At 38.4% G+C, this 21,483-nt stretch overlaps 1 protein-coding gene across 9 annotated transcripts in view; it reads right to left on the reverse strand.

Annotated features, from left to right (window-relative positions):
* The window catches only part of TANC2 (tetratricopeptide repeat, ankyrin repeat and coiled-coil containing 2), a 375,400-nt gene that overhangs the window by 52,804 nt on the left and 301,113 nt on the right, over nt 1-21,483 (reverse strand). For all 9 annotated transcript variants that reach the window (XM_047706886.1, XM_047706885.1, XM_047706884.1 and 6 more), the window contains 2 exons: nt 11,680-11,846; nt 7,932-8,539 (listed from right to left, as the gene is read on the reverse strand). In XM_047706886.1, the coding sequence (XP_047562842.1) occupies nt 7,932-8,539; nt 11,680-11,846 (775 nt within the window). The remainder of the gene's footprint in view (nt 1-7,931; nt 8,540-11,679; nt 11,847-21,483) is intronic.

Here is a 21,483-nt window from a genome sequence, read left to right on the forward strand (position 1 = left end):
TCCAGAGCTGCTTCATGGAATCAACTCATCCTTCAAGACATTCCAGTGGGAATGTCACCTCTTCTGCAAACCACTTCCTCTTTGTCTAGGTTCCTAGGGTATTCCGTACTATGGCACTATTGTTGGTTGCTTGGGGTCTGGTTCCCCTTTAGAAGGTAATGGCTTTAGTGTCAAGAGGTGTCTCATTCGTCTAAGTTTCTCTAGTGGATAGCACAGTCCTTGGTGTAGAGTAGAAGTTCAGTAAGTGTTTCATGAATGAATCCATGCTAAGCAGATGGGGTCAAGAAAAAGAAACACGAGGACTTGCAGGTCTGCTAACTCACTAACCTGCTTTGGCCTTGAATTTGCAGGCGTCTCTGTTGCCACTGTTTCACTGTGAAGGAGTATAACTATAACTTAAATATTGACAAGAGACTGACATTCCTGATCCTTTTCACCTCTCATCTTAAAAACTCTGCCTGCAGCCACACTTTGGTGGTTGCTGCCTTACAGTCTGCTTGTTGCTATCAATTCTCAGCAAATGACACCCACACATCTTTGCAAAAATTTCTTCCATCTTTAGCTTATCAGTCGGTAACTGCTTTGGCATGTTCTCGTCATGGTTTTCTCATGGCACCTGGATACCAAATACATTGCTAGTCAGCTTGTCCTACTGTTTCAGATTCAACGTGGAAGTGAAATCAAAGAGCCGGATGAGGTCAACCCCAAGTTGCGGGCTGTAAAAGTAGAGTGTGCCCAAGATCTGCCTTTGTAGAAGTGGGTGGGGCAGCGTTCCATCTTTTTAAATATGGAATCTGGATAGAGATTCCCTGCTTTCTCCCACTTCACCCCAGTTTCCTATAGCCCTTCTGTTCTGTTAAGGCATCACTGGCCTGAGGAAAATGGACACTTGTCCTCTGACAATGAAGTCTTTGGGCAGTTGGCAGGGGTCTGTGAAGAAGAGCTATGGCTCCACTGACTTGTCACAATTTAGAACAATAATAGCAGGCACTGAAGATTTATCACGTCGCTCTTCCTCCCCCACGCTGCTCGCTCATTGTTTATACCTCTAGCATAGCACTCTGTCTTGATTTATAGCGAGTTGTAAATGCGTCTGTTAAAACCACTAACCTGTAAGTCCTAGTAGACAGATCTATTTAACTTATATCTGTATCCTCGTCAGTGCTTAACACAGTCTTGAAAATATTACTTAATAACTGTTCATTGGACCCTTGTGGAAATGTGTCTTCACTCATTCCTGACACATGGTGACAGAGTGAACAAAAGACACTACTGAACTGTCAGAAGAGTTTCACAAATATTTTTAGTTGCAAGCTTAGAATTAGTATCACTTATCATTCCTTTGTTTACTTAATTCATTATTTTAAAAAGTATTTACTGAGTGCTGTGTGCCAGGTACCATACTAATCACTAGGAAGCCCAAAGTGAGCATGACAGAAAGGGTTCCTGTCCTCATGAGCGCACTCATATTCTATAGGGGAAAATGTATATGAATACTTGTCATAGAAACAAGTATTCACGTACAACAAATTAATAGTAGATTGTGACAACTGTTAGGAACGAAGTATATAGGTTGCTATGATGAAGAAAACAAGGAAGGACTTCCTTATATAAGGTGACAAGTGGAAGTCTCTCTTGAGGAGATGGCAGTTTTAAGCTGAGATCTGAGGAGGAGTGAGAGATCTTGCCATGTGAGGAGCCAGGGAAAGTGAGCTCCAGATGGCGGGAATTGTTAAATGCAAAGGCCCAGAGGTGGGAGAGAGCTTAGCAAGTTCTGGGAATTAGCAGGCGATCGGTTATGACCAGAATATCAGGGAGAATAAGAGGGAGAATGAAGGAGCTCAATTTAAAAAGGTGGGTGGAAGATACCTTTGTTATAGAGGGCTTTGAAGTAGATATTAAAGGATTTTCATGAGGAAGTTACATGGTTGGATTTATGCTTTCAAAAAAAAAAAATGATTGTGGCTGCTGGTGGAAAATGGACAGAGGGGAGGCTCTCCCTAGTTAGGAGGTTAAAGCAGTTCATGTGAGAACTGAGGGTGTGGTCTTCAGAGGTGGAAACAAGTCAGGGAACACTTATGATAAAATTGGAACGGCCAAACCAACTGGATATGCTCATGGCGGCTGCGTGAATACATGTCTCACAGCTGTGGGTTCTTACGGTTGAGAGGACAGGCTATTAGTGCTGACTGTACCAAATGTGGAGATCTAGCTGCTTTCAAAAGTCTCTAGAGACAGTTGAGTAAGTTGCTGCAGTCACAAAAAAGAAAATGCGCTGTCATGTCCCCCTAAGCTGGTGAAAACTACTTCTGATTGCTGGGCCATTAATCTTGGTTTGACAACCTAGGAAAACCTGTGGAATTCCCATCTTTTCATTCAGCCAGTATTGCTTCAGTACTCATTAATAGGACAAATTAGCCTCTACTGCCTATGCTACTTTTGGTACCAAAACTTTTCCTTAACTGCCTGCTCTACTTCTTCCTATTTTTGATTTTTTAGTTAAGTTGTTTTAATCAGCATTTGTTATTCAGGGCATAACCACTTAAAAAATATATATACATACATATATAATTTTAAACATATAAAGCAATATTACTTTCTGGTAGCAAAACCACAATTAGGACAATACAAGCCCTTTTTGTGTTTTCTTCGGTTTACTCTTCTGTATGTTTTTCAAATCATAAAAGAATGCTCTCTCTCCATTTTATAACTATGTCTCTGTATATTTATTAACTTAGGAAACTTCACATGAGTTTTTATGACAGTAAGAATGATACTAGCTTTCTCCAAACTTAATTTTGGATTTGGAAAAGGGGAAAAAAAAGAATTATTGTTGCCCATCTTTGAAGGTATAAGAGCTTTAAAGATGGGAATGGTTTGTCTATTTGACTAATAGACGTGGGTCCCACGATTTCTACTGAGAGAAAACAAATTTTTAAAGTTGAAGGACATTCATGCAATTGGCAAACTGGACATAGTCCGAGATATGCATTAGATTTTATCTAATATCTCCCTTGCATTAAATCACAAAACCATGACCTTAGGTGACTAGAGTAATAGAGTAATATGAGTCTCACATTTATTCTTGATGCCAATAGGGAGTTAGAAACTGGATTAGATAATAAGGGAAATTTTATTGGCAAATTAGACAAATCTCTAATAATATTACACATCAATGAAATCTCTCCTTGGAAGTACACACTCAAATTGTGACATCAGAAGACTAAGTTCCCCCCAGTGATAGAAAAGAATTCGAAGTGTAGCAGATGTAGACCCGGCACAGAGATTAGAAAGTTAATATTTCCAGGCAGGTAATATCATCTACTAATAGTCAAATGCTAGTAAAGGATATACACCACCTTTTTCCTTGCTGTAACTCTTCCAGACCTCCTAAGGGCTGATGTGGTTCCAGACCCTTTTTTCCTTCCCATGATCTGGCACTTTGCTGAATTCTTTCCTACTGCTTTTAGAAAGCAGAATCTATTCCCAATGTAAGAGTTTGTTGTAGGAGCCTGCAATGGCTATCAGCAGTAACCCAGAGTTCATGCTTCAGCGAGGGCAAGGTTAAATATCATCCTGCCCGGAGGCTCACGTCTGGATTAGAACAGTCAGGATCACCTTGATCCCGCAGCTCCCCATTCTGTGGTTACTTCAGACCCATGAATTCTTTAAGAAGGCAGGCTGGGCAGGTCCTCCGCACAGAGTTTGTTTTCCCTTTTTCAGGGAATGCCTTCTTTTTGCCTTAGGCAAACTGCTTCTCCTCCGATGGTCTGCTTTGTGGCATGGATTCTGGAGCATCAGGTATTCAATGTGTAACTCATGGGCTAACATTGACCAAAATAGTTAGGAAAAATCTCAACAGACTGTGTATTATAAGATATCAATTCTAGTCACAGAGAGTCAAGTAAGTACTCCACTATCCTCACAGGATTTGTGCAGCCCTTCCCCCTCTTCGCCTGCCATAAAGTTTGCTTCTCTTAGTTTGAGGAAACCAGGTCGACCCAGATGAGGCTCCCAAATCATTACTTCATTAGGTCACAGTGATTCAGTTACTCAAAAAAAGTTCACAAACCTCATGTGTTTTATTCAAACAGTTAAAAATAAGATAACTGAGTCTTCTGATCTTTTTATAAAGATCTTACATGTATCTTCCTATATATATATGTATATATACAAACACTGATCTGGGAGCTGTTCCTATGGAAGGGGAGGCTAGATACTGTGAAGACAAAGATAGTGAAGAATGGAAACAAAAAATGGGTGGGGGTTCATGCAGAAATATTAAGCCTAATGCTCTGCAGAAATATTAAGCAGCAAGGGCAAGCAGCCCTCAACTGTTTACTCTCCCAGCCTCAAATTTCAACAATCAAAGTTATCAATAGGTTAGAAACAAAGACTGATGACTTTTCGCAAACACCTTACTTGAAGTGCACAAGTTGCTTCAAATGGGTTTGCTATCTTCCTCTTATTAACATAATAGCAGAGATTAGTTTATAAGATTAGTGAGTTAATCTGATATCTCAGTGCCCGAGGGAATAAAATATAAAATGGATTAATCTCAGAGTATGACAGGATATGACAGTGATGAATAGTGGGAAACAGAGAGCAGAATAAGATGGTGAAGTCTAAGGTTTGTTAGGGCTTCAAGAGGCATATTTTTATCCAGAATGTAAATCCAAAGTTTTAGAAGTTCTGATGTGATAAAAAAAATTTTCAGTGATGCTCTGCTTACAGTTTGACACACACACACACCCATCCTGTTACCAAGCTAAGAAAAGACATCTATAACTCATCTCTTTCTGTGACAGTTATATGTTTATGCAACATTAGGTCATTCTCTCTGGGATGTTGGAGCTGACATCCTGGGACAACAGGCCATGTGATATTTAAAATAAGGAAAACTTGGGGCGCCTGGGTGGCTCAGTGGGTTAATGCCGCTGCCTTCGGCTCAGGTCATGATCCCAGGGTTCTGGGATCGAGCCCCGCATCGGGCTCTCTGCTCAACAGGGAGCCTGCTTCCTCCTCTCTCTCTGCCTGCCTCTCTGCCTACTTGTGATCTCTGTCAAATAAATAAATAAAATATTTAAAAAAAAATAAGGAAAACTCTATCTCAGCTGTAGCACTGACCTCTGGCTCTGCTATTTCCTCTTTCCTGCACCATCCTCAGATTATAGACTCCCTTCAGCTTATGTGGGTGGCCTATTTCTGAGGAAGATCAACTACTTTTTGGCTTCAGTACAGAATATTCTCCTCTGTGTCTACTTCCCTAATAAGGTCAGCAAGTTCAGGGTGAATGAGTGAGTGTTGAAAGCCTGGGAAGATGGACTAGAAGAGCCAGAGACGTTCTGTTGCCTCTGAGAGTTCTCCTTAACACGGAGACAGGCCTTTAGCACGGGCTTACATGGTGTGATTTTGGAGGCACTGAATTGGTCTCTCTGGTCTACTGAAATACGTGCAATGCTCTGGAGAGAAACCAGGGAGAAACAGAAGAGCAGAGGGGGAATGTACAGGAAGTAGAGGTTGAAGGCCACAAAGCCAAACCCTGCTTTGAAAGAGTCCCGCTAATCAGACTGCCTGAAATGGAAAGCAATTACAGCCAGTTTCCCTGAAAGGCCAGCTTGGGCTTTGCCAATAGCATTAAACTCTTAGTGAATTTCCATCTCATTGACCCAGGGGGCCTCAAACTCTGAGATCAATACTTCAGTAACAAAGCTGGTGCCAGACAGTGCTGGGCAGAAGGCTGAATTCCAACTGAAATGAAATGTGAGGAAGCTTTTTTGATAACTCCTGGTCCTACTATTTTATTCTCTCTGCCATTAAGTGATATATGATGATCCCTCAGCAGCTCTGCATGTTATTCAATCACCAGGGAACAGACTACAAAGCATCAGAAGTTAGAAGTGTTTGCTTGTCCCCGTGTATCAGCTGGTTGCCAAGATGTTTCTGGTTAATAAATCATGTCGAGAAGGTAAGCCTGTAAAGTCATGATATGGCTACAAAATACTGTATTTTCTCCTTTCGGAGCCCCTGAGGGTTTCATCTGTTGTAAAGACACTGTTTATTCGGTGGTAGCCTGGCTGCCTTGGACCTCGGCATTCAATTGTCTGAGATGTTCTAGGAAAAGAGAGAGCAGATCAACTAGCGAAGTCTCTCTGGAAATAGATTTCTCAGTTTTCATGAGGCAATTCTAGATTGGTCTCTTTTTATTAAAATGTGGCTGCCAACTCTGTGTATTAAGCATTGTAGCAGTACTAGTGGGATTTATAATAAAAGACTCTTGGGAATGTCATACAATTTATAGAAGAAACTCAGACTCAGTTTTGTTTTTTTTTTTTTTAATCTCGCGCCCCTGAATACTAATAGCAGAAGACTACTGCTGCTTATCGAATTAGCCACAGGATTTAGCTAAGGTATATCTAAAGGGTCTATTACCGCAAAGGCAGGAGTAGAGAGAAGAACATTCCTTGAACACTTTCTTTGTACTCTGTACTATTTTAGGTATTATACTACATGACCTCTTTAGTTCTCAACAACTTTAGGAATTATCTCTTTTACACAGGTAAGAAAACGGTCCCAGAAACATAAAACTCTCCAAAGGTCACAGTTCCAGGAAGAAATACGATTTACATGCAGGTAATGACTCAAAAATCCATGTTCTTTCCACTAGAGCTTGTTTCTTTAAAAGTTCCTGTCTCAGGGAAAATACCAAAATACCACAGAATCTCCTGCCTGGCTTAATATCTTCATCAGAATCTGGAACTAATTTTCTAACGAACTGGCATGAAGTAGGCTGGGCGACATGGCCACAAGCACAGTTGTGTCCAATAAGGCTGGGTGAAGAACATGCCAGGAGAGAAATAAAACCCCAGCATGGTCAGAGAGGTTCAGTCTCTCTGATGAGTCATGGATGGAGGCACAGTCAAATGTGGCCTCTCTTCTTTCTGGGCCAAAACAAGTTCTGCTTTTGCCAGCTATGTCGTTGGTGTCTTCTTTGTTTCCAGGAAGGCAGGGATAGGTCTGCTTTGGGAAACACCAACTTTGTTAAAGGAATAATTCTTTTATAAAAAAGTAGTGTGGAGTAGAAAGCACACCTCACTAGGATGCTAGAGATCTAGGTTCTACCCAAGAGAATGGGAAACAGTTTCACACCTAGTCTGGCATATTGTGCTGAGAAAGAGTGTTAAGTCAGGGTCAAGTTGATGAGGTGAGAGTGCTGGGCGTGCACAGCTGCAGGGCAGGGGAGAGGTGGTACGTACTACATACCTGCCATTCTTTTTCTAGTCCTTCTTCCTTTCCCCCACCTATTAACTTGATGACTTCCAGCACTGATTCAACATTTTAAGGCCTTTTTAAAAGGGGACCTTTGTAAAATAGGGACAATGGTAACTTATTTATCTATAAGGAGGGCAGCTAGGCCAGCTGACCTCTTCAGGTCTGTTTAGCGATGAGGTTTAAGAGTCCATTTTCCAGCATAAACCTTAGCACTGGCTGGGCTCTAATGGGCTTAGTCACTGGTGGCTTTAAAAATGGTATGGCTTTTAAAAGGGCAACTGCAATTTTAAAACAATTTTGGTCTAAGTCAAAGAGATGAACAATATATGAATTCTTTCTTCATATCGGAAGAACACTGAGGAAGTCTAAGAAATGGCTAAATTAGTTATAACCTGGGTTCAGTAGCACAAAGAAAATTATTTAGGAATATATAGGACGGTAGGGGGTATTTTAAATATCTATGCAGAGTTTGAGTCTTACGGAAATAACATTGTGAGAAAATAAACCTCATTACAGCCTTGTCTTGGGAAGAAACAGAGATGATGTTGCCTTTGCGTGAAACGTTCAATGAAGAACACTTCTCATTGCTTTCAATACCCATGCTCCATGCAATCAATACAAAATAGGCTCAGAATTGCTTATTACAGGTGATGGCTTACCTGGGATCACAGAGAAATTTGGTTTTCTCTCCTTCTTCTCTCCAGATAAGCCACTCTCGAAAAGAAGGATGTACAAACATACGAGTCATGTCTCTGCGTTTGATTAGGAACATGGAGAGGTTCTCCATTCTCTGCTGAAAATCCTCCCATTCTAGGGTGCCTTCAATGCTACCAGCATTGATGGCCTGGAAGATATGTTCGTCAGTCAGTGGGTGCAGAGAGGCCACTGCCACATTCAGGAGAGGCATCACCCGGTCAAAGGAAGACTGGGTGGGGAACTTCATATTACACTGGAGCAAATAAACCTCCGAGAGCGAAACAGGAACTACTTTGTAGCTAGAGCTCTTTAATACTAGATAGCCTTTCTCTATGAGGTCAAATGTGAGTTTCAGGTATAGATAGGACCCTTGACTGAGGGTCTTGAGGTGAGAACTGAGTTTGCCAAATGTAGTATTGTCCATTTTGCCATTAAGTGAAATGTTATTCTGGATCTCTGAGCTGCTGTGTATCCGGTGCAGGATGTAAGCCTGCAGATCCTGGTCTATGGCTTCGTTCTCTTCTAGTCGATCCAAAAAAATCCTATGGAAAGGCAGCAGCTTGGTAATTTCCTAAAACAGATGGAGAGAGAGAGAGAGACAGAAAGACCTTCAGTTTCCCCTAACTCTTGTGATACACTCTGAGGTCCACACATTGATCCTAAACTTCCGAGTGGCCGAAGAGGAAAACAGGTCCAAGTATCAGTATCCATAGGTTAAAACACATCTGTTGCACAGAGGGGACACAATTTTTCCTAATATTGAGACTTGAGATAAATTTTTATGGGTCTTCATAAAGGCTACCTTCAGAATGATTTAATGATCAATATTCTAAATAACACTCCTAACGTGAAGGGAAAATGGAGCGCCATATAACTCTTTTGTTGTAGTTTTTCTCAGTGTAAACCATGGCATAATGTCAAAGTACAATTCAGTAAGAGAAATGCATGAGAACTCAAAGAACACCATATAAAAATGTGCTTTTCCAACCTTCCTAATAGGATGACTACATTTTAATGGAGACTTTTTGCAGAGGGCTTAGCCCAAAGGAATACTTCTAATATGTTTGGTACCTTGGTGATGTGCTGGAAAGTATACTGGGGAAAGGTGATAGGGCTTTGTGGTTACATTTTATCTGCATACAGACTTTGGTCCTCTAAGTATCTATTTTCTTCTGCATCAGTTTCTTTTTCTCTACTGGATCACATAGACGAATGGCACCACAATCCCTCCCCCCAAATACTATCTTATATCTCTGTCCCCATTTTTAGCAAAACTTCACAGAAGAGTTTCCTTATTTCCTATCTCTTGTTCCTCCTTCCCATTCTGTCCTCTATTTGTTGCAATCAGACTTCAACCGCATCATTTCACTGAAATGGTTCTTGCTAAGGTTTTATGTAATTTTCGCCTCGCCTGGATGAGGCCTAACCTGTGTTTCCAACTTAGTCCTCTCCCCTGAGCTCTTATCGTATACCTTGGTCTACTCAACATTTACATCATTGGGATGTTGCATAGACAAACTTAACATGGCTAAATCAGAACTAATGAATTTTGCCCCCTGCCACAGAAACTTCCCCATGTCAACAAACAGCATCACTACCAAGCCTACCACCAAATTATAGGTGTCTGGGATCTTTCTCTTTTCCTCATGCTGGCATTTACCCAACTGTTCACCAAAATCCCATGTTTTACTTTTGAATCTTCTTTCTTGCTCACCCTATATTCAGCCCATCATTAAGTCCTTTTGATTCTCCTTCAAAGTATAATCCAAGTATGACCACTTCACAGGGTCCCTGCTATGACCACTCTAGTCTAAGCCACCATCACTTTCCGCCTATACTGCTCCTATTCTTGATCCCCTACATTTTATTATCTTTGTGGCCAGCAGCCAAAGATATCTTTTAAAAAAGTAAATAAGATCTCATTATTTTGCCAGGCTCCTGGGAGAGGGCTTTCCCATTGCCCTGTCTAAAATAACTGTCTCTTTATCCCATTTGTCTTCATAACACCAATACTATCTAAAATTTTAATATACGTTTAATTTTTCACTTAGTTTTCATTTGTGTTCCTCACTGGAATATAAGCTTTATGAGGGCAGCGATAGAATTTGTCTTGCTTACTGCTCGATCTTCAGCTCCTAGGAAGTGCCTGACACATGTGAAGTACTTAAGAAATGTCTGTGGAAATAATGAATGATCAAATATGAGGGTTTTTTTTTTTAAGAGCTATGAATTATTTCACTGTCAGAGCTGAATGAAAAGAAAATTCTTGGTCGAAGTGAATGAAGTATCTGGGAAGTTATTACAGGTCTTGAATTATGAGGACACTGAAATTTTGACTTTGCCTAGATTAGTATGCATAGTAGTACTTTTCCTGTCCTTTGGCATAGCTGAAAAGTTAAAGTCATCTCTTCAAGTCATACTTAAAATGTCTTTTGAGATTGCACATGGTCTTATGTAAAAATACAAATGAGAAGAACACCTCTTAAGCATACATTTAGTAAAACTAGTCAGAGATTGTGTTCCTGGAAGTTTCTTTTTTTCATCCTTCTTCTTTAACAATCAAGCTACTGGCCAGTAACAATAGATTACACAATTTTTTAGTTGTAAAGATGCATTTACATTGATTTATCCACATCCTTTAATATAAATTACTTTGAGATTAATAATGAACATCTGTAAGGTGGTGGCCAGCATTGTAAGTACAGTTTCTGATCAAAGAAGGGAGCAAAGCTAATTGGTCCACATGCAGGAGTACCACTAAGTCCCTGGGAGAGGGGAAAAGGAAGGAGAAGCTGTTTTCTGCACACTAGTAATTATTACACATGGGCTATATCAAGATAGTGGAATAGGTGTATAATATGTGAGACTTTGATGCTTAACAAACAAGGCAATGGTTAAGCAAAAAAAAAAAAGGTTGAGAAATTCTGATCCAAACCAAGTATGAATATGTAAGGAATAGGGAACACCAACTCAGCTACAGTGAGAACAAGGTTTTATGTAATCTTGTGAGAGATTAGGTGGAGTCATTTATCCTTAGCCCATATGTCTTTGAAGGCTTAGTCCCACATTTCTAGTCCTTCTTCCAGGCCATTAAGTGATCAGTGGGAGAGGATGGAAGGTAAAAAAGATAAAAAAAAAAAAATCTTATCTCCCAGTTGTTGTACATTTAATCTAAAGCCTTAATACTGCCAATATTTCTTAGAGGAAGGCATACACCGTCCTGTTATAGAAAAGTTGTTCAAGTTGAAGCAGAGGGTAAGGAGAAAATCTGACTCTAAATGGCAGACAGAACTGGGCTTTACATGGCATTACATGATTAAAAAAAAAAAGTCAACAAAAGTCAAACAGCAAATTAGAGTGCTAGGGACTGAATTTGTATTGCTATGTTAAGGACAAGGTCTAGAAAAATGGACTTTATTTTCATGTTAATTGAGGGATACTTTATCAAAACTTATCCAGAGCAATGGGAATGCTATCCCACCTATCCCACTATGTAAGAGAGGCATACATATATAGAGACTGCTCTCTCTAGATCATCTGATCTCTTACTCTCAAAATATACTCTTAGGGAATTATTCTTGCTAGTGCTCCAGGACATGGTAGAGGTGTTAAAAAAAAAAAAAAAAACCACTAAGGGAACACAAATCTAGAACTTCGTTTGTTTAATCACTCTCCAAGAGAAATATGGTCCCAAAGCAAACAAAAACATACCTGTAAACTGGTCCTAACTGTTACAATTAGTTTGAGCCAAGAAGGAAATTTTCCAATCATTTTACTCAGAAATGAAACAATTGTATCCCCATAATCCGGTTTGTGAAATTCTGCTTCATTTAATCCATCAATTAGGATGATGAAATCTTCGTCTGGGATTTTTCTCTCTGAGGCAGAAAGAAACAGATTACTTAATAGTTACCAAGTGGATAAATGAGTTCTTTTTGGGTCTTTGACCAAGTATCTGTTTGGGGAAAAAAAATTAGAAAAAGATCTGTATGTTTACTAAATGCTCAGGGTACATAATTTATTATAAAGACAAAGAATAATTTATTTAGTGAATTCATTTTGTTTTTACCAGAGGTGAAAGTTTTGTTATATATGTAACATATGAAGTGTATATATGATGATCATCTCCCCCATGTTATCAGTTGTGAAACAGACTGAAAAAGACATTTGTGAAAATTTGCAGATGGAAATTCATTTTTCTCCCAAACTTGAAAATACTGAAAAGAATGTGTTGTTTTTTTCTACCTGATAGCATTAAAGAGAACAAGAGTCACATGTTCCTTTGGGAATTCCTTCTCATACCCCCCACCTGCCCCTACGAAAAAGGTTTAATGTGAAGTCCAAAGCAGTATATATGCCTTCATGTGAATGTTTAGTGGGAAAGAAGGGGGGTGGAACAAAGAGAAAAAATCCGAGCCAACAGAGAAATCGGAATAAGGAAGGTTGGATCCCAAGATCTTACAGAACTAGTAGCTTCCTACACTGCACCTAATGCAGCTTCAGTGGGACCAGACCCTTGTGTGATCTTCCCAGGAAGAAGGAGTCAATGGGAAAGACAAATACGTGCTACTTTTATGTTTAGTTCCCTCCTGAGCTCTATACTCTCCCAGCTTGACAAAATCAGTTTATCTTTAGGGCTAGGCTGTAGAAAAAGGGTTGGAGGGTTTTCAGGCTTCCACTCTCATTAAATGCTTAGTGATTCTTGAACGACAGTAAACAAATTATAGAGAATAAAAGGTACACTTTAGTACAAACGAATTGCAAGTAGTAAGTAAAAATTACTACATTTGACCCTTAAACAACATGGCTTTGAATTGCATGGGTCCACTTACATGTGGATTTTTTTAAAGATAAATACAATATAGTACTGTAAATGTGTTTTCTCTTCCTTATGACTTCTGAATAACTTTTTTCTCTAGCTTACTTCATTGTGAGAATATATTACATAATACATACATTATACAGAATATGTGCTAATTGACTGTTCATGTTATTGGTAAGGCTTCAGGTCAACAGTAGGCTATAAATAGTTAATTTTGGGGGGAGTCACAAGTTGTATGCGGGTTTTTGTTTTTGTTGGTGTCAGTGACCCTAACCTCTGGGTTGTTTAAGGATCAACTATGGTTAGTAGGACTTAACAGGTTCTGCAAGGAGGAAAGCAGGGGGAAGAAAGAAGTCATTGAAATGGAACACAGGTTATATCTGAGTCTGAGGAGGAAAAGAGGAAGTTGGGGACAGAAGGAAAAGTCCATGGACTTCTGTACAAGACTAGCTCTTATAAGAGTCAAGACCAATCGAAAATACGTATTTTGGTTTCCTACTTGAAAATATGCAGATTTTTTTCATGATTAATAAAACTTTCTATTTCTCCCCTAAAGTACAAGCTTTATATTATAGCAATTTAACTTTAATATCCTAAGGACTATAAGTCAGTTCTCAAATTATGAAGAATTTTAACTGTTACTTTTATCTGGACTCTTTGAAATGAACTATGGATTCCAGCTCTGTTAACAATGATTATTAATGAAATGACATCCTTGATGACATAGTACTAAGAAAAAACATTATTCCTATAGGGAGTCCAAAGAATTAAGAAAGACAAAAAAGTTGTTTGGAACTAATGGACTGACCCACAAAAGCGGGGGCTCTTATGTTCTTGATTTCGAGGACCATGGCACCCATAAGCATAATTGTGCCTTTAATGTCCATAGAGGAATTTTCTAATTACATTCTGCTTGGCAGCTGTAATAGATCTCTTCCTTACTGGGCACCATCACCTTGCCCCACCAAGTGGTGGGCTGAAGCCACCCTGTACTGATCCAGGAAAACCCACTGCAGTCTTTTAAAGAGCTGGTTGTTAAACAGCTGGTAGCCTAAAACTGGCCAAGGTGGGAATATTTATTTACACAGTGGAAATGGGCAAATATTACAAACCCTCCCTCTCCAGCTGGCTGTTAAAATTTTATCAGCACATCACTGCCTCCCCAACTTCAACTACATCTCCCTTAACTTCACCCAGACTCCTTTGTCAGAAAGCCATGATCTCCCAGTGAAGAAAAAGTCTGGTGATAATGCATTTGCTGGGATTTTCTTTGGGAAAAACATTTAAAACACATTCTTAAGCATAAAGATCAAGAACATGCTCTAAATTGTGATCTGGACATTTTAATGAATGAGATAATTCCATAGCTGATTAAAAATCATATTTTTATTTGCATAAATTCCCAGCAGATTACATTACTCATGCCAAGAGTAAAGTAGACAATGTATCATTTCTTTTTTTTTAAAAAGGAAGTATATCCCACTTATGATAATTACACTGTTCTCAATCTTGGCTATTTTTTCCTTTTTTTGGAGATTTGCTTCCTTGAAGAGGTTATTTAGAAGTCACCTATTAATACAGGTGATATAAAGGAAGTATCAAAAATATTTCACTGTTAAGAAATAAGGACATCATGTTTATCTAAGATTACTTTTTTTAGGATTAAGAATAAATGCAAAGAATTTCCAAATGGTACTAATATTGTAAAACAATGAGAAGTATTCCTAAAAAATTTCCTTTTCCTCTGCTAAATAAGGTATCTCAGTTATAAATTTAAGAGATGAGGACTTAATGATATTTAGCTTTCACCTCTCAAATGCAACTAGCCTTACAGAATGCTTCTGCATGCTCATTTCCAAATTTCTGCAGGTTCTTTAAATACATACTCTATCATCAGTAGCTTTAAAAGGTTTTACAGACAAATAAAAATTAAAAAAAAAATTGGGGACCAACAAAGGATTGCTGTTTCTTATTTATTATTATCTTTTTAAAGTACACTCTATACCCAACATGATGCTTGAACTAACGACCCCAAGGTTCAAGAGTCACGTGCTGTGCTCTACCTACTAAGCCAGCCAGGCATCCGACCAGTAAGAACATTTAAAGTGCAATTACCATCTACTATCACCATTAGTTCATAGTATAAAAATACTTTAATATTAAAAAAAAGGAAAGATGTAATCTAACTTTTACATACATGTATATACCAAACTATATTCACAAATTCTAGGCTGTTTGTTTTCTTATTTTGTTAATGGACGAATGAAAACTTCGAAGGGACTGGTGCTTAGAAGCCACTGTTCTAGCTGACAAGTCCCTGGAAAAGCTTCTAAGCCCTTTAACCTTTGTTTTTATTCCCTTGTAAAACTGTATTCACCAGGGATTCCCTACTGCCCTTACTTATACATACACTTAACAAATGCTGGAACTCATGTGCTTATTAGCACCCCTATTCTGAGACTCTGTACCTAGGAATCTGAGAGAAATAAGAAGGACAGAGACTGCAAGAGAAGAGATGGTAGCTAGTACTATAGTCAGAACTAAATCCTACTGCATGGGATTTCACTGGTATACTGTGTAGAAATTATCAAAAGTGAAAGGAAAGCTCATATCAGACAACATTTTTTGTTCAGAAAAGCTGCACATTACATGTGAATTATCTTCCTTTTAGTTGTGATAACAAATTAGTATCTCCTTTCATTGTGTATCGGTGGCTGAAGCAAGAGCTCACCAGGAAACTGCAAAACTTTTCTATTTGTTTTGCATGTATGTGTTTTGTTATTAAAAAAAAAAAAATTTGGGGGGTGCCTGGGTGGCTCAGTGGGTTAAAGCCTCTGCCTTCGGCTGAGGTCATGGTCCCAGTGTCCTGGGATTGAGCCCCACATCGGCTCTCTGCTCAGCAGGGAACCTGCCTCCTCCTCTCTCTCTCTGCCTGCCTCTCTGCCTACTTGTGATCTCTATCTGTCAAATAAATAAATAAAATCTTTAAACAAAAATAATTTTTTTTCCTTAGAGAGGTTGCACATGTGTGCAGGGAGGGGGAGAGAGAGAATCTTAAGTTGGCTGCATTCCCAGTACAAAGCCTAATGGTGGTGGTGAGGTTCAATTTCATGACCCTGAGATCATGACTTGGGCCAAAATCAGGAGTCGGATGTTGAAACAGCTGAGCCATCCAGGCATCCCTGTATGTGTTTTTGTCACTACACTTGTAGAACCTTAGAGTATTGTGAAAATGCTTCTATTTAGGGGCACCTGGGTGGCTCAGGGGGTTAAGCCTCTGCCTTTGGCTCAGGTCATGATCTCAGGGTCCTGGGATCAAGACCCACATCAGGCTCTCTGCTCAGCAGGGAGCCTGCTTCCCCTTCTCTCTCTGACCGCCTCTCTGCCTGCTTGTGATCTCTCTCTGTCAAATAATTAAATAAAATTAAAAAAAAAAAGAAAGGAAAAAAAAGGAAAATATTTCTATTAAAAAAAAAAAGATTTTATTTATGTATTTGAGAGAGTGAGCAAGCGAGAGAGAGTGAGCGCGCAATAGCGCGCACTAACGGGGCAAGGGAGAAGCAGACTCCCTACTGAGCAGGAACCCAATGCAGGACTCAATCCTAGGACTCTGGGATCACAACCTGAACCAAAGGCAGATGTCTAACCAACTGAGCGACCCAGGAGCCCCATGACTTTTCATTTTTTAAAAGAAAAATGTACAATTTGAAATCTAGCTTCTGAATCTAAACTGAAAATGTTTTCCACTGAACTTCCCTGGAAAGAAAGCTTCAGCCACCTTTAAAAATAATCTATCTTAAAAATTATTGTGATAAAATTTACTTAGAGTTAATTGTGAAGATCTTAACTGCACACTTTGATCAGTTTTGATAAATATATGTAAATCATGTAACTAACATGCCAATCAAAATATAAAACATTGTCATCATTCCAGAAATTTCTCTTAGGTTCCCTCCCAGTCAATCTTTAATAGGCAATCATTCTTCTATCACTATAGACTATATACACTTGTTTCTTTTGTTTAACATGATATTGAGATTCCTCTACATATGTTGAGTATATTATTATTATATATATTATTATATATATTATTAGTTAGTTCCTTTTTAATATTATGAAGTATTCCATTGAGTGACTATACAACAACTTGTTTATCCATTCTGTTGAAGGACATTTGGGTTGTATCCAGTTTCTAACTACTATGAATAAAGCTGCTATGAACATTGTTGTACAAGTCTTTTTGTAGACATATGTTTTCATTTCTTTTGGGTAAATACATAGGCGTAGAATTTCTTGGTCATAAAGCAGATTTATATTTAACTTTATAAAGAACTGCCAGTTTTCCAAAGTAGTTGTACCATCTTATACTCCCACCAGCATCATGTGAGAGTTCCAGCTGCTCATCACCATCACCAACATTTGACGCTTGACTTAAAACATTTTAACCTATTCTAGTGGGAGTAAAGTGGTGTCTCACTGTGTTTTTAATTTGCATTTTCCTGATGACTAATGATGTTAAACACCTTTTCTTGTGCTTGTAGGCGCACTTGGTATCTTCTTTTGTGAAGTGTCTTTAGATTATGTTGACTCTATAGACCAATGTGGGGGAAAAATTCTAATCTACAAACTAGGTATATTTCCATTTACTAAGTTCTGTAATTTCACTCTAAAATGTTTTGTAGCTTTCTTTTTTTATTTATTTCTGTTTTGTTTTGTTTTGTTTTGTAGCTTTCACTGAGGAGGTCTTACCATCTTTTGTTAATTTTTTCTTAAGTACTTTGGCACTACATAAAATATTGTTTGTAGTGTCATTTGAGAATACCTTCTCCCATTCCGTGGGTTGCTTCTTTGTTTTGTTGACTGTTTCCTTTGCTGTGCAGAAGCTTTTTATCTTGATGAAGTCTCAAAAGTTCATTTTCGCTTTTGTTTCCTTTGCCTTTGGAGACGTGTCTTGAAAGAAGTTGCTATGGCTGATGTCGAAGAAGTTACTGCCTATGTTCTCCTCTAGGATTTTGATAGATTTCTGCCTCATGTTGAGGTCTTTCATTCATTTCGAGTTTATCTTTGTGTATGGTGTAAAAGAATGGTTGAGTTTCATTCCTCTAACCATAGCTGTCCAATTTTCCCAGCACCATTTATTGAAGGGACTGTTTTTTCCCCTGGATATCTTTTCCTGCTTTGTCAAAGATTATTTGACCATAGAGTTGAGGGTCCATATCTGGACTCTCCACTCTGTTCCAGTGGTGCAGCCACTTTGGAAAACAGTGTGGAGATCCCTCAAAAATTAAAAATACAGCTACCTTATAACCCTGCAATTGCACTACTGAGTATTTACCACAAAGATATAGATGTAGTGAAAAGAAGGGCCATCTGTACCCCAATGTTCATAGCATCAATGGCCACAACTGCCAAACTGTGGAAAGATGAATGGATAAAGAAGATACGGTCCATATATACAATGGAATATTATGCAGCCATCAGAAAGGATAAATACCCAACTTTTGTATCAACATGGACGGGACTGGAAGAGATTATGTTGAGTGAAATAAGCCAAGCAGAGAAAGTCAATTATCATATGGTTTCACTTACTTGTGAAGCATAAGGAATAACATGGAGGACATTAGCAGAAGGAAAGGAAAAGTGAATTGGGATAAATTGGAGGAGGAGAGGAAGCATGAGAGACTATGGACTCTGAGAAACCAAGTAAGGGTTTTGGAGGAGAGGGGGTAGGGGGATGGGTGAGCCTGGTGGTGGGTACTGTGGAGGGCATGTATTGGATGGAGCACTGGGTATGGTGCATAAACAATGAAAGTTGCAACACTGAAAAAATAAAAATAAAATAAAATAAAATAAAATAAATATATTGTTTGTTATAGTTAACTACTGTTGCATCAGACCTCTAGGGGTTACTCAAATGGCTGTGGGCTGAAATCACCTGGAACAAAAACTCCCATGTCAGCGCTAGTCAACCGGAACACTTAAGTGTTGGTACTTCTTTACTTCTTACATGACAATGCAATCCTCCAAAAGCAAGTGTTTCAGTGAACAAGATGAAAGCTGTGTGGACATTTATGACCTACCCTCAAGATGTCACCTAGCATCAGCTTATAGTATTCTATTGGTTGAAGCAGTCACAAGCCTGCTAAAAAAATTCAAGAGGAGGAGACAAAGACCCCCAACTCTGGTTAGGAGGAATGCCAAAGAATTTACAGCCATCTTTTAAAACTGCCACACTACCGGGAAACTGGCTGGCTCAGTTGGAGGATCGTGTGATTCTTTTTTTTTTTTTTAAATATTTTATTTATTTATTTGAGAGAGAGAGAGAGAATGAGAGAGAGAGCATGAGAGGAGAGAGGTTAGCGGGAGAAGCAGACTCCCTGCTGAGCAGGGAGCCTGATGCGGGACTCGATCCTGAGACTCCAGGATCATGACCTGAGCCGAAGGCAGTTGCTTAACCAACTGAGCCACCCAGGCACCCCGGATCGTGTGATTCTTGATCTCAGGGTTATGAGTTCAAGCCTCATGGGTGTAAAGATTACTTAAATAAAGAAGCTTAAAAAAAACCAAAAACTACTTTTTTTTTTTTTTTAAGATTTTATCTATTTATTTTACAGAGAGAGTGAGAGAGAGCATTAGAGGGGAGAAAACCAGAGGGAGAAGTAGACTCCCCATGGAGCAGGGAGCCCGATGTGGGATTCAATCCCGGGACTCCAGGATCATGACCTGAGCGGAAGGCAGTTGCTTAACCAACTGAGCCACCCAGATACCCTGCCACACTACTTTTTAAGTTTCAATTTTCAATTGTTTTCTGCCAGTATAAAAATACAATAGATATATGCATATTGGCCTTATAGCCTGGAGTTCTATATTTATTATTAGTTCTAGTAGGCTTATTTTTTCTTTTGTGGATTCCTGAGAGTATTTTAGGTAAATAATCTACAAATAAAGACAGTTTTATTTCTTCTTTTCCAATCTTTATTATTTGCTTGTTTGTTTTCTTCTTGTGCTAGCTTGGACTACCAGTGGAATGTTGAGTTTAATGTAAGTGGTGTGAGTGAAGGAATATTCTTGTCTTGTTCCTCGCTATTAGGGGGAAAATATTTAACATTTCATTGTTAGCTGTATGTTTTTTGGAGTTTTCCTTTATTACACTAAGTTTTCTTCTATTCTTAGTTTGTAGAAAGTTTTATTGTTAATTATAATATTTGGTCAAATGCTTTATTGCATTTATTGAAAAGATTATGTATGCATATATTTTATATAAATATGTATTTATATAAAGACATATAGATTTTCTCATTAATTGTTAATATGATGAATTACACTGATAAATTTTCAATTTTTTTAATTTTTAATTTGACAGAGTGTATAAGTAGGCAGAGAGGCAGGTGCGGGGGGAGGGGGAAGCAGGCTCCCTGCTGAGCAGAGAGCCCTAAATTTTCAAATGTTAAACTAACATTTCATTCTTGATCAAGTAAGACTAACTGATTTGCTATTAGTTTTTTCAGGACTTTGTTCTTATAGTCATGAGAAATACTGACCTATAATTTTCTTTTCTTATGAGATCCCTACTGTATTTTGGTTTCAGTGTAACTTATCTAATAACACAGGTTGAGAAATGTTTGTCTCCTCTAGTTTTCTGAAGACATATGTATATTTCTTACCTTTTTGAATTTTATTAGTTTTGCAGAAATATTACTTATTCTTTAAATATTGAAAACAATTCATCAGTGAAACCATGTGAGCCTGGAGTTCTTTGGTTGAAGATTTTTTTCCTTTTAAATGACAAATTAAATTAAATAGATAAGGACTATTCAGATTGTCTATTTCCCTTGAGTCACTTTCAGTGTATTTTTTTTTTAATTTATTTATTTGAGAGAAAGAGAGATCACAAGTAGGCAGAGAGGCAGGCAGAGAGAGAGAGGGGGAAGCAGGGTCCCCGCTGAGCAGAGAGCCCGATGCGGGGCTCGATCCCAGGACCCTGAGATCATGATCTGAGCTGAAGGCAGAGGCTTAACCCACTGAGCCACCCAGGTGCCCCAGTAAACTGTATTGTTTAGAGGATCTGTCCAGTTTATGTTGTTGAATTTATGTTATAAAGATGTTTATAGAGATACCTGATTGGCTCAGATGGTTAAGCGTCTGCCTGCCTTCAGCTCAGATCATGATCCCAAGGTCCTGGGATTGAGTCCCATGGAAAAAAAAAAGATGTTTATAATAATTCCTTATTTTTCTTTTAATGTCTATAGGAACTATAAAGCTATCTCCCTTTTATATCTGATGTTAATTTGAGTTTTTTTTCTCATTTTCTTGATCAGTCTTGCTAGGAATTTATTCATTTTAAATATTAATTTTTTTTCTATTTATTGATGTCTGTTCTTGTTTTTACTGTTTTTTTCTTTCTGCTTACTCTGGGTTTATTTTCCTCATTTTTTTCTAGTTTATGAAGTCAGAAACTTAGACATTGATTTTACACTACTCATTTTGAGATACTTTATTATTTCCTCTGTGATTTCTTCTTTGTCTTATAGGTTATTTAGAAGTATGTTGTTAAATTTCTAAATATTTGGGGGATTTTATTTGTATCGATTTCTCATTTAATTCCATTATGTCAGATAACATTTTCTATAAGATTTTAATTTTTTGAAACCTTTAGACTTGGGGCACCTGGGTGGCTCAGTCAGTTGAGTGTC

Source organism: Lutra lutra, chromosome 16 (assembly GCF_902655055.1).
Source record: "Lutra lutra chromosome 16, mLutLut1.2, whole genome shotgun sequence".
Taxonomy (NCBI): domain Eukaryota; kingdom Metazoa; phylum Chordata; class Mammalia; order Carnivora; family Mustelidae; genus Lutra; species Lutra lutra.